Source organism: Lithobates pipiens, unplaced genomic scaffold, assembly GCF_037356315.1.
Source record: "Lithobates pipiens isolate NorthernLeopardFrog02 unplaced genomic scaffold, aLitPip1_a1.2 Scaffold_18, whole genome shotgun sequence".
In the NCBI taxonomy this organism is placed as follows: domain Eukaryota; kingdom Metazoa; phylum Chordata; class Amphibia; order Anura; family Ranidae; genus Lithobates; species Lithobates pipiens.
In genome coordinates, this window is record NW_027507758.1 from 607,602,336 (window position 1) to 607,616,624 (window position 14,289).

A 14,289-nucleotide genomic window follows, 5' to 3' on the forward strand; every position below is an offset into this window, starting at 1 on the left:
CACAAAAGTTCTTATAAGGACTGGTAACTTGGTATAGGGTGCTACGGTACATAGGCTTGAGTGCGGTACAGTCTGCTGTTCTGTAAGGACCGCTATCGGTCCACAATAGATAGGGTTGACGTGCACCACTGCTGACCGCTCACCTATACTGCAGCAGTCCTTCAGCGGTATAGGGACTGACGTACAGTCTGCTAATCACTAACACACAACCTGCTTGTTCCACAAAAGTTCTTATAAGGACTGGTAACTTGGTATAGGGTGCTACGGTACATAGGCTTGAGTGCGGTACAGTCTGCTGTTCTGTAAGGACCGCTATCGGTCCACAATAGATAGGGTTGACGTGCACCACTGCTGACCGCTGCCCTATACTGCAGCAGTCCTTCAGCGGTATAGGGACTGACGTACAGTCTGCTAAACACTAATACACAACCTGCTTGGTCCACAAAAGTTCTTATAAGGACTGGTAACTTGGTATAGGGTGCTACGGTACATAGGCTTGAGTGCGGTACAGTCTGCTGTTCTGTAAGGACCGCTATCGGTCCACAATAGATAGGGTTGACGTGCACCACTGCTGACCGCTGCCCTATACTGCAGCAGTCCTTCAGCGGTATAGGGACTGACGTACAGTCTGCTAAACACTAATACACAACCTGCTTGGTCCACAAAAGTTCTTATAAGGACTGGTAACTTGGTATAGGGTGCTACGGTACATAGGCTTGAGTGCGGTACAGTCTGCTGTTCTGTAAGGACCGCTATCGGTCCACAATAGATAGGGTTGACGTGCACCACTGCTGACCGCTGCCCTATACTGCAGCAGTCCTTCAGCGGTATAGGGACTGACGTACAGTCTGCTAATCACTAACACACAACCTGCTTGTTCCACAAAAGTTCTTATAAGGACTGGTAACTTGGTATAGGGTGCTACGGTACATAGGCTTGAGTGCGGTACAGTCTGCTGTTCTGTAAGGACCGCTATCGGTCCACAATAGATAGGGTTGACGTGCACCACTGCTGACCGCTGCCCTATACTGCAGCAGTCCTTCAGCGGTATAGGGACTGACGTACAGTCTGCTAAACACTAATACACAACCTGCTTGGTCCACAAAAGTTCTTATAAGGACTGGTAACTTGGTATAGGGTGCTACGGTACATAGGCTTGAGTGCGGTACAGTCTGCTGTTCTGTAAGGACCGCTATCGGTCCACAATAGATAGGGTTGACGTGCACCACTGCTGACCGCTCACCTATACTGCAGCAGTCCTTCAGCGGTATAGGGACTGACGTACAGTCTGCTAATCACTAACACACAACCTGCTTGTTCCACAAAAGTTCTTATAAGGACTGGTAACTTGGTATAGGGTGCTACGGTACATAGGCTTGAGTGCGGTACAGTCTGCTGTTCTGTAAGGACCGCTATCGGTCCACAATAGATAGGGTTGACGTGCACCACTGCTGACCGCTGCCCTATACTGCAGCAGTCCTTCAGCGGTATAGGGACTGACGTACAGTCTGCTAAACACTAATACACAACCTGCTTGGTCCACAAAAGTTCTTATAAGGACTGGTAACTTGGTATAGGGTGCTACGGTACATAGGCTTGAGTGCGGTACAGTCTGCTGTTCTGTAAGGACCGCTATCGGTCCACAATAGATAGGGTTGACGTGCACCACTGCTGACCGCTGCCCTATACTGCAGCAGTCCTTCAGCGGTATAGGGACTGACATACAGTCTGCTAAACACTAATACACAACCTGCTTGGTCCACAAAAGTTCTTATAAGGACTGGTAACTTGGTATAGGGTGCTACGGTACATAGGCTTGAGTGCGGTACAGTCTGCTGTTCTGTAAGGACCGCTATCGGTCCACAATAGATAGGGTTGACGTGCACCACTGCTGACCGCTGCCCTATACTGCAGCAGTCCTTCAGCGGTATAGGGACTGACGTACAGTCTGCTAAACACTAATACACAACCTGCTTGGTCCACAAAAGTTCTTATAAGGACTGGTAACTTGGTATAGGGTGCTACGGTACATAGGCTTGAGTGCGGTACAGTCTGCTGTTCTGTAAGGACCGCTATCGGTCCACAATAGATAGGGTTGACGTGCACCACTGCTGACCGCTCACCTATACTGCAGCAGTCCTTCAGCGGTATAGGGACTGACGTACAGTCTGCTAATCACTAACACACAACCTGCTTGTTCCACAAAAGTTCTTATAAGGACTGGTAACTTGGTATAGGGTGCTACGGTACATAGGCTTGAGTGCGGTACAGTCTGCTGTTCTGTAAGGACCGCTATCGGTCCACAATAGATAGGGTTGACGTGCACCACTGCTGACCGCTGCCCTATACTGCAGCAGTCCTTCAGCGGTATAGGGACTGACGTACAGTCTGCTAAACACTAATACACAACCTGCTTGGTCCACAAAAGTTCTTATAAGGACTGGTAACTTGGTATAGGGTGCTACGGTACATAGGCTTGAGTGCGGTACAGTCTGCTGTTCTGTAAGGACCGCTATCGGTCCACAATAGATAGGGTTGACGTGCACCACTGCTGACCGCTGCCCTATACTGCAGCAGTCCTTCATCGGTATAGGGACTAAGAGTTTTGTCACAGGGTCATTTAAAAAATGACAGGCAGAGGAAGAGGCAGGCCCTTCCGCAGGGGTGGTAGGGGTAGGGCAGGAGCAACAGGCTTGAGCCAAAGTGGGAAGTTGCAGAAGGTGCGTTCAATTACTTTAAAGGATGCACCAGACTTGGTTGAGTGGCTCGCTCAGCCTTACTCTTCTGCACCCTCCTCATCCTCTCGATCTGCACCCTCTTCTTCACTCTCTGCTATGTGCACCCCCAAAGACACTACCACCAACAACACGACCACCACCACCACCACCACATACCTTCCGCTTGAGTCACTGGAATTATTTTCCGATCCATATCAAGAGGACATTTCTGATGCGCAGCCACTCTTGGTATTGGATCAGGAAGAGGAGGTAGCAACAAGCGCTACTCAGCAGTCTGACGCCAGTACCCAGATCAGCCCAAGGAGGAGGTTGGTCCCCGGTGTTGCTGCCTACTCCGAGATCTCTACTTATAGCGGTGGGGAAGGTGACGTTGATGATGACGTGTCTAGTGATGTCACGTGGGTGCCCACAAGAGAGGAAGAGGAGGGGAGTTCAGAGGGAGATATGGACCAGCAGATAGGGAGGAGAAGCAGCAATGACTTACATTGCACAGCAGGGACAAAGCAGACTGCAAATGTATCAGGAGCGAGTCATCGACCATGTACGGTCACATCTGGCGCTCCCAGGACACCGGCACATGGCTCCGCAGTGTGGGCTTTTTTTAACGTGTCCGCTGCTGACAATAGCGTTGCCATCTGCAATCTTTGCAGTCAACGCGTTAGTCGCGGTAAGCCCAATACTCACCTAGGGACGACCGCCTTAAGAAGGCACATGAGCAGCCATCACCGAGCCCAGTGGGAGCAACGGAACACACAAAGCCACACTGCAGGCTCTCACCGTCCAGCCTCGTCTTCTACTTCTCCTTCTCCTCTCTCCTCACAATTGTCCTCCACTCCACCTTCCATCACGCCAAGCTCACATTTTTCTGCAAAAAGGCAGGCTTCCGTGGGCCTAATGTTTGAGCGTAAAAAAATGATGACGCCGGATAACCCTCTTGCCCAACGGTTGGCGGCTGGCTTGTCAGAACTCATAGCCCGCCAACTACTGCCATATAAACTGGTGGACTCGGAGGCCTTTCGCAAATTTGTGGCCATTGGAACACCACAATGGAAGGTCCCAGGAAGGAAGTATTTCTCAGAGAAGGGCATCCCAGAGCTATATGGCCATGTTCAGCGGCAAGTGAATGTATCTCTGGCACACAGTGTCGGTGCCAAGATACATCTGACCACAGACACGTGGTCTAGCAAACACGGGCAGGGAAGGTATATCAGTTTTACTGCCCACTGGGTGAACCTTCTGACGGCCGTCAAGCATGTAACCCGTGGCACCCGTGTAGATTTGGTTTTACCGCCACGGATTGCATGCAGGCCTGACTCTTCTTCTCCTCCTCCTACTCCATCCTCCTCCCTCTCCTCCTCAGCTGCCTCCTCCTTTTCCGCTGCTAGCGTCTCTTCCACTGCACCGCCCAAGCTCCCCAGAACCTATTCCACATGCCAGGTGAGACGTTGCCATGCCGTGCTGCGTCTGTTGTGCCTGGAAGCAAAGAGCCACACTGGCCCGGCACTCCTTTCAGCTTTGCGTTCACAGGCAGATGAGTGGCTAACACCGCTCAATTTGACAGTTGGTAAAGTGGTGTGTGACAACGGTGCCAATCTGCTTAGCGCATTGAAACAGGGCAAAATCACGCACGTGCCGTGCATGGCACACGTCTTAAACTTGGTCGTGCAGCGATTCCTTGTCAAATACCCTGGGGTCCAGGACATCTTGCGGCAGGCAAGGAAAATCTCGGCCCATTTCAGAAGATCTTACACGGCCATGGCTCGCCTTGCTGACATTCAGCGGCGACACCATCTGCCGGTCAGACGTCTTATTTGCGATTGCCCGACGCGATGGAACTCAACCTTCTATATGCTTGATAGGCTGCTCCAGCAGAAACGTGCAGTTAACGTCTACCTGTATGAACTCTGCGAAAGAAACGGTTCTGGGGAGCTGGGTTTTTTTTCACCGCGCCAGTGGCTGCTCATGCGCGACACATGCAGACTTCTGCGGCCATTTGAGGAGATCACCAAACTGGTCAGTCGCAGCCATGGCGCCATCAGTGACATGGTACCTTATGCCTTCTTTCTGGAGCGTGCATTGCGTCGTGTCATTGATCAGGCTGTGGAGGAGCAGGAGCGGGAAGATGAGGAAGTCGCAATGCTGGATGAATTCCCAGGGGGGGCTACTCTATCTGAGACAAGTCAACAACAGGAGTCTGATGAGGAGTCAGAGGAGGATGGTGCCGGGGCGGATGAGCAGGAGCAAGAAGAGCATGCTTTAAACCTTTCTGGGATCCCTGTTGTGCGAGGATGGGGAGAGGAGAATGAAGAGGACGACATTATCCTGGATGATGAGCAGGAGCCAGGCCACCACACCGCTTCCACTTTAGTGCAAATGGGGGCCTTCATGCTCCAGTGTTTTAATAGGGACCCCCGTATAAAAAGCATGAGGGTCAAGGACCAGTACTGGGTGGCAACGTACTTAGACCCCCGGTACAAACACAAAATGGCGGAAATGTTACCGCCGTCGCAGAGGGCTGTCAGAATGCAGCACTTCCAGGCCTTGCTTCGAGAAATGCTGCATTCTGCTTTTGCGTGCGCTGGCAGAGGAGCAATTCCCACTCCCAGAGAAGGATTTGCGGGTACCAATCCAACAGCGCCTGCAAGAAGAGGCCGGTTTGAAGATGTGTTGGTGACTTCGGATATGAGGTCATTCTTTCAGCCGACCCATCGACAGGTGTCATCCGGATCCAGCATCAGGGAACGCCTAGACCGTCAGGTGTCCGACTACATTGGGTTAACGGCCGATGTGGACGCTCTGAGGAGTGATGAACCCCTAGACTACTGGGTGGGCAGGCTTGACCTCTGGCCAGAGCTTGCCCAATTTGCAATCGAACTGTTGGCTTGCCCCTCATCCAGTGTCCTGTCCGAAAGGACGTTCAGCGCAGCAGGGGGGATTGTGACCGATAAGCGTACTCGCCTAGCTCACCACAGTGTTAACTACCTCACATTTCTAAAAATGAATGAGGCATGGATCTCGGAGGAATTCAACACATGTGACCAGTAGACCATGTATATGTCTATAAACTATTTTTTTAATCAAGCACACAGACCTTCTTAATTCATTTGGCTCACTTCCTTGACCCAAAAAAGCACACCGTACTATATGCCCCTACCCTCCTCTTTGAAGAGGTTGAGCGGTGTCATATTTCTACTGGGGCTGCTTATGATATCCCTGTGCTGTGCTGACTTCCTCCTGGGGGTTCTTATTATGAAGGGATCACACTATCCCTGTGCTGTGCTGACTTCCTCCTGGGGGTTCTTATTATGAGGGGATCACACCATCCCTGTGCTGTGCTGACTTCCTCCTGGGGCTGCTTACGGTGCTGCTGTCAGTGCTGTATGTCACGGTGCTGCTGTCAGCGCTGTATGTCACGGTGCTGCTGTCAGCGCTGTATGTCACGGTGCTGCTGTCAGCGCTGTATGTCACGGTGCTGCTGTCAGCGCTGTATGTCACGGTGCTGCTGTCAGCGCTGTATGTCACGGTGCTGCTGTCAGCGCTGTATGTCACGGTGCTGCTGTCAGCGCTGTATGTCACGGTGCTGCTGTCAGCGCTGTATGTCACGGTGCTGCTGTCAGCGCTGTATGTCACGGTGCTGCTGTCAGCGCTGTATGTCACGGTGCTGCTGTCAGTGCTCTGTATTACGGTGCTGCTGTCAGATGCCTCTATCACGGTGCATGTGTCATTCCGGTATGTCACGCTGCTGGTGATCATCTCCTGCACCCTCTTCTTTGCCTACCCTGGTCCCTGACCTTCCCTCTCCTCCATTGCCTTCATTAGCTCCATAGTCCTGAATTGTTAGAACAATTTCCCAAATAAAATAAAAATGCTTGTAGTTATCGATCCCAAATTCACCTCATACATGTATTATGTCATTGTCCAGATGGTGGGACTACGTTTTACCCCCTAATAATTACCACGTGGCCGCAAATTCGACATGAAGGTTTGCAAAGTTCGCCTCCCATTGAAGTCAATGGGGCCCGCGGCGAACGTTCGGTTTCGCGAACGTTTGGGTCCGTTCGCATTTCGCGTTCGCGAAACGTCCCGTCGGAAGTTCGTCCATCACTACTCAGTATCACACAAGTCAACTTTGTCTGATTCCTGTAAAACATTCAGTGGATCCGTCATGTTACATATCTCCTCGATGTGATGTATCTTCCGGGACAGCTCGTCCTTCTTTCTTTCCAGATCCTTAATTAAATCAGAGGCTGGGAATGAGACTTTCTCTGGCTGCCTAGAGATCTTATTAAGAATTCTCCTCTCCAGGATGTTCAGTTGTCTCCTCATGTCTCTGAATATGGTGGCGACTCTCTTGGTTACACCGCCTGAACCGTCTTGCACTTTTCTCTTGTATTTCTGCAGACTCTTGATGCTTTCCTCCATTTCCTCTCTCTTTTTCACCAACCTCTGCAAAGCATTGGTCAGGTTCTTCTTCCTCTTTTCAAAGGCCTCCTCCAGTGCCTCCACCTGGTGTTCTTGATGGTCTCCATGCAGCCTGCAGGACCCACAGAGACAGGCCGAGTCCTCAGTGCAGTAATACTCCAGGATCTTCTCATGAATGGAGCATTTTCTGTTCTTCTGGGGAGTGGTGAGGTCAGATAGGACATGTTGGGATGACTTTCTGTGGACTCTCAGATGGTCATCACACAGAGAAGCTTCACAGAGCAGACAAGATTTAACAGCGGTAGGGATGAGCCGAACCCCCCCCCGTTCGGTTCACATCGAACTTTCGAACGGACCGCAAATTCGGACGAACTTTAGAACCCCATTGAAGTCTATGGGACTCCAATGTTGAAATAAAAAGTGCTAATTTTAATGGCTAATATGCAAGATACTGTCCTAAAAAGGGTTTGGGGACCTGGCTCCTGCCCCAGTGGACATGGGTCAATGCCTAAAATGTTTTTAAAAATGGCCATTTTGGCGGGAGCACTGATTTTAATGACGATTAAAGTGAAAAAAAAGGGAAATATTCCTTTAAATATCGTGCCTGGGGGGTGTCTATAGTATGCCTGTGAAGTGCCACGTGTTTCCCGTGTTTAGAACAGTCCCTGCACAAAATTACATTTAAGGGGAAAAAAGTCATTTAAAACTGCTTGCGTTTTTAATGTAATATCTGGTTCCGACAATATGGATGAAAATCATTGAGAAAAATGGCATGGGTAGCCCCCTGCCCATTACCAGCCCCTTTGGGTCTTGTACGGATATTAAGGGATATTAAAAAAAGGAAAGATGTGGGGCTCCCAGGCCCTATATACTCAGAACAGCAGTATACAGGCGGTGCAAACAAGACAGGGACTGTGTAGGTTTGTTGTGTTAAGTTGAATCTGTTTGTAATTTTGAACCGGTACATTTTTAAAGTGTAGCTGCAGTCAAAAAAATCTATTTTTAAGCTTTTTGGAAAACATAGGGAAGGGTTATCACCCCTGTATAATTTGTTTTTGCCGTCCGTCTTTTTTCATCTCACTTCCTGTTGTCTCCTTCCATTTGCAAGTAGGAGACGTTTGTAAGTTGGATGTTTGAAAGTAGGGACCTGCCCTATATGCTCTGCAGAAATGGTGGAACAAGGTGTTGGTGTTACCACAACATTGTAAGTCTTCAAAGTGACTCTTGGTGCACGCTGTAGCGCCCTGCTGTGAACGATTATATCAAGAATTGTAATTACGGGGGGGCGTGGCGACCGCCGAACATGATGGCCGCAAGTGCTTAGAGCTCCGCTCGGCTGACGGGGAACCATCGAAATATCGACGCTCGGTCGCACGCCGGAATCGCCGCCTCGGCTTGACAATCTGCCGTAGAAGCGAGGGGTCCCGGGGACATGAAGAAGAAGCTCCGCGCGGCGGAGAAAATGCTTAAATTACCGGACTTTTTTCCGGCTGTCTCCCGCGGACCACAGGAAAATGGCGGCGAGAGACATAATCACAGGCCAGCCTCAAGCGCTCCAGTGCCACCTTCTGGACCGGAAGTGCTGCGGAAGGAGAAGGAGAGGAACGCGGATGTCGAACAAACTATGCAAGCCACACGGAGCAGTGGCAGTTCCTCTCCATGTGACTCTCCCACAACGAGAAGCCCGGCGAAATCCAAGCCCAGGCTGGATCCAGATATCCCCGCACATCGCAATAAGTACTCGGCCCTGGACATGGAGGTGAGTGGTGCCCACTACAAGGACCCAGGCTCAAACTCCCCAGTGGATCCAATCGCCATGTTTCCAACTACAGGGCAATCGATATCGGATATTACACTCAAAGAAATGCTCATGTCGCTTAGATCATCGCTACAGTCTGATATGTTGTCGTGCCTCCAACAATGTAGAGCTGAAATCACTGAATTGGGAGGCAGGGTGCATCAAGTTGAAACACAGATGAGTGATGTTACGGTATCTTTCAATGCACTTGTTGACTCCCATATGTCCCAGCAGGACTCTATTTCTAAAATACAAGCGAAATTAGCAGACCTCGAGGACCGTTCCCGCAGGAACAATTTGAAAATAAGGGGCATACCGGAAACTGTCACGACGCAACAGCTTCAGTCCTATGCCACAGACCTATTCCATGCTGTAGCACCATCATTGTCCCCATTAGATCTGAAGATAGATAGGATTCACAGAGTTCCCAAACCCTCCTTCTTGCCGCAAGAAGTCCCGAGAGATGTACTCCTGCGAATCCATTTCTTCCAGACTAAGGAACTACTTTTGGATGCCTTCCGCAAAGCGGAGAACATTCCAGAACAAGCTGCAAACTTACAAGTGCTCCCGGACCTTTCGCAATACACACTGCAACTGCGACGTAACATGGCGACAGTCACCAAAGCGCTTAGAAACCACAAAATAATGTATAAATGGAAATATCCGGCTAAATTGATCGTTTCTCATCAGGGCACCACTCACTTGATTACCTCATTGGAAGATGGCATACGCCTTATCCGCCAGTGGCAAATCCTACCGCCTGACACAAGTGAAGATTCACCTCCGCTGCACAAGACCCCACCTGGTAAAGTACACCAAGAATGGCAATTACAACAGCGCAGAAGACCCAATTCGAGGCGTACCTGATTAACCCAGCATAACGCGACCTACTACGCACAGTAGGGCTCCCCGAAGGCCTAAGGTACCGTACACCGTACCACAGCTCCCTACAGTTGGGCGGCCAGTCTGTCTGGTCCGTCTGGACTTATTTGTATGTTTTTGAAAGTTTTCCGTTTGTTTTCTTTTTGTTTTTTCTTGACATTTTGGAGATTATACTTGGCTACTATGCTCGCAGCTGTCAATTTCCCAACATCTCCGAAGACAGTTCTGGACATTACCCTGTTTCTGATTGTTTGCCTTCCTCACCGCTACTCTTGGCAGTCATCCTGGATATTGACTGTCACGAAGTTCTACCTATGCTTTGATTTTGCTCCATGCCTAACTAAACATTTATTGGAGGACATACTGACTGTTACATCTGAACCCTTTCCAACTACGAAACTATTATGCCAACTACCCACGACCAAGGTCACCATCGACTGCCTTATCGCCCCACAAATTTGAATGTCAGTTAAGATCTTGACGATCAACGCACGGGGCCTCAACCACCCGGCTAAAAGAAGATCCCTATGGAGAGAGGCTATCCAGCACAAAGCAGACATTCTAGCAGTCCAAGAGACTCACTTTAATATTGCAGCTACGCCTAGATGTTCTCACCCGAACTTCCCGCATGTGTTCCTGTCATCTGCTTCGGCGAAGAAGAGAGGAGTGATGCTCGCAGTGAGAGATACGGTGGTATTTGAACTGAAAGACTCCTTTTGCGACCCAGATGGTCGATACATTATTCTGGTTTGTACCATAAATAAGCTCCCTATCACATTATCGTGTATATATGCTCCCAACTCGCATCAACTCCAATTTGTAAAACGTGTCACCAAAAAAATATCAGAGATGCGAGTTGGGAGTATATTAATTTGTGGTGACTTCAATATGGTAGTAGATGATAATCTAGACTCTTCCTCCCGCACCACAAATCGTAACCCAAATTTTCGGGACCTTCTTATCAAAGAAGATTTGTATGATGCGTGGCGCTGTTTAAATGCAAACGATAGAATGTATACTTATTACTCTCCCCGACACAACTCATATTCCAGGTTGGATATGTTCTTAGTAGATAAGTTGCTGTTGCAGAGAATCTCCCACTCTGCAATTTATGATATCACGTGGTCAGACCACGCCCCAGTGCTTCTCCAGATAGAGGGTGGGAGTGCTTTTGCCGCAGCTCGCTTATGGCGTTGCAATGACTATATTATACAGGATCCTAAACTACAAAAAGATATCGCCAACCAGTTGAAAGAATTCTTTCACTTTAATACCCCCGCTGACACGAACCCCTTTACAAATTGGAATGCCCACAAGGCTTATATCCGGGGAATCCTTATCAAATTGAACACAATAGCCCACAAGGCCCGCTCGGCTAAGATTACAGAACTCACAGCCGCACTACGTAAGCTTGAAAAAGAGAACCAACTCACTCCTACAACTGCCACTGCCTCGAACCTAGCCAACACTCGCTCACAACTCAGGGAACTATTTTGCACTCAACACGACCAATATATGAACAAGCTAAAATTAAACTACTATGCTAATAACAACAAGGCAGGTAAACTTCTAGCGAATAGACTAAAACAAAGAAGATCCAAAACGGTAATCCCCCATTTGTACTACCCAGACGTATCCAAGAAAATAGAAAACCCACAGAAAATCGCTAATGCATTCGCGGACTACTACTCGTCACTATATAACTTAAGAAACGACCCCAATGTCACCCAACCTAATAGAGAGGATATAGCCAAATTTTTAGCTACTATCAATCTACCCTCACTATCAGAGTCCCAGTTTCAAACTTTGAACGACCCTTTCTCAATTCCAGAATTAGAAAAAGCCAAAGAATCCCTCCCCCTTAATAAAGCTCCTGGCCCAGACGGCTTATCCAATGGATATTACAAAACCTTTATCAAGATTTTGACCCCAAACCTCATATCATTATTCAACGAAGCCAGGAAAAAAGGTTCCTTCCCACCTGAAATGTTAAAAGCTTATGTGATCACACTACCAAAGCCAGGCAAAACCCCCGACACGCCTGCAAATTTCCGCCCCATCTCCCTTCTCAATGGAGATGTAAAAATGTACGCAAAGATGCTCGCTAACAGATTATATGATCTTATCCCAGACCTGGTGAAGCCAGACCAGACGGGCTTCACCAAAGGCCGTCAGGCATCAGATGCCACAAGACGCCTTTTGAATATCATTGATCAAGCTGAGACCCGGGGAACGCCTTCTCTGCTCCTGTCAGTGGACGCAGAGAAGGCGTTCGATAGGGTCCACTGGGGCTATATGGAAGCAGTCTTGCGGAAATTCGGTTTTCAAGGAGAATCTCTATCAGCTATTATGGCCCTTTATTCAAACCCAATAGCGCAGGTCTACACTTCAGGACTATTATCAAAGGAATTTAAAATTACGAATGGAACCCGCCAGGGGTGCCCATTATCGCCATCAATTTTTAATCTAATGATGGAGCCCTTGGCGGAGACCATTCGTGCCCATCCCCATATATCAGGCTTTAAGTTCAATAGGGTTAACCATGTCATAAGTCTCTTTGCGGATGACGTTATACTATTGCTCACCAACCCCTCTCTCTCACTCCAATTCGCCCACAACATTCTCAATGAATTTGGTAAATTATCTTACTATAAAGTAAATTTCAATAAGTCCCTAATATTAGATTTAGGCGTTCATCATCTTACTAAAACTAGTTTAAAATCTGCCTTCCCATATATGTGGGCAGAGAAATCTATTCCATACCTGGGGGTTCAGCTTGCGGCCAATACCTCACGGATAGCCGAGATTAATATTAAACTGTTGACTTCGGAAATTCGGAAATCACTGGACAATATGGCCAAAACTGAACTCTCCTGGGCGGGCAGAATTGCATCCTATAAAATGATCATTCTCCCCAAAATATTGTACGTGTTCAGAACACTTCCCATTCCATTTAAAGCCTCCTATTTCAACGAACTGAACAGATCCCTCAAGTTGTATATCTGGCAAGGGAAAAGAGCTCGCTGCTCACATGCTATTCTTACTAGGCATAAGAAAGGAGGGGGGATGGGGCTCCCGGATCTAAAAGATTATTACTGGGCTTCTCTTCTTGCACAGTCCAAAAGCTGGTTCCAGGAATCTTCTCCCCCATTATGGGTGAATATAGAAGCGTTTGTCAATAAGGCGTATCCTTTAAGTTTACTACTGATAGCAGATTCCTGGAAACAGTTGTCGCTTACATCCCTGTCTCCAACCACTAAGGCCACACTTCTTGCGTGGAGGTACCTTATGTCCCAACCTAATCATGCAGATAAACTCACCACCTTAAAAATTCCACTGCAGACACTAAGTATACTTCTTCCCTATAGTCATATTCACAAATGGATAGATTTAGGAATAGAAACAGTGGAGGATCTTCTTGACAATGGCACTTTGATGCCATTTAACATTTTACAGAGTAAATATAATCTACCTACCTCTCATATTATGCTGTATAAGCAAGTCTCATCATTCTTAACTAAACATTCCATTCCGGTTATACAAATAAACACCCAGGTATGGCAGTTTCTGACGTCACAACACAGTAAACGAAGAGGCATATCTCTTATCTACAATCTATTACAATCCAAACTAGAGTTCCTCAAAACTCCAAACATACTGTCCTGGGAAAAAGATCTGGACATAACACCCGACCCCGACCATTGGCGGGTTGCCTTGCATTACAATTATAAAGCCACACACTGCATCAATCACTGGGAACTGACCCAAAAAATCCTCACTAAATGGTACAGGACACCCTTTCAATTAGCTAGAATATTCCCTACGCATTCCCAATTATGCTGGAGAAATTGTGAGTCAACCGGAACAATCCTACACATTTTCTGGCAGTGTAAAAATCTAACTAGTTTCTGGAGAAAAATATTCACGGTCTTGGCCGAAATTACCGGCATATTACAGAAACCAAACCCAGCTCTGGCCATTCTCCATTTAGGTTTACATAACTACCCTTATCAATACCGGACGGTTGTGACGCATGTTTTAACCACAGCAAAACTGATAATTGCCAGGCACTGGAAAAATATCCTCTCTCCGAATCCCTCTGAGGTAACGGCTCAAGTAAATATTAACTATCATTATGAAAGGTTATTATCGATTAGAAATAATTCTTGCTTGACTTTTGACAAAAACTGGAATTGTTGGAAAGAATGGTATGGCCGTTGATGTCCCTAAAAACATATTGTCCACGTCATTACTAGGTAGTGGAAGCAAATTGTTCGTTTAGGAAGTCAATTATTCGTTAATCATCTTATAGGCGATCTTCCAGCTGGAATATATGTTTATTCAACCTCAAACGAGGGACCTCCTCTGGCGCAGTGTGATCCCAATTGGGGCGCTAGAGAGGTTCGGGCATGTCCCTTAGCCGTAAATTCCAGTTGGAGTGACCGCGGT

The 14,289-nt window shown here is 47.9% G+C and overlaps 2 protein-coding genes across 2 annotated transcripts in view; both read right to left on the reverse strand.

Annotated features, from left to right (window-relative positions):
* Positions 1-14,289, reverse strand: part of LOC143989232 (E3 ubiquitin/ISG15 ligase TRIM25-like) — a 45,013-nt gene that overhangs the window by 25,656 nt on the left and 5,068 nt on the right. The window lies entirely within an intron of this gene.
* On the reverse strand, positions 6,843-7,460 carry LOC143989968 (tripartite motif-containing protein 29-like; the record flags this gene model as incomplete). Its single annotated transcript, XM_077490215.1, has 1 exon — positions 6,843-7,460. A coding segment is annotated over one exon (618 nt), but the record flags the coding sequence as incomplete, so codon positions are not given.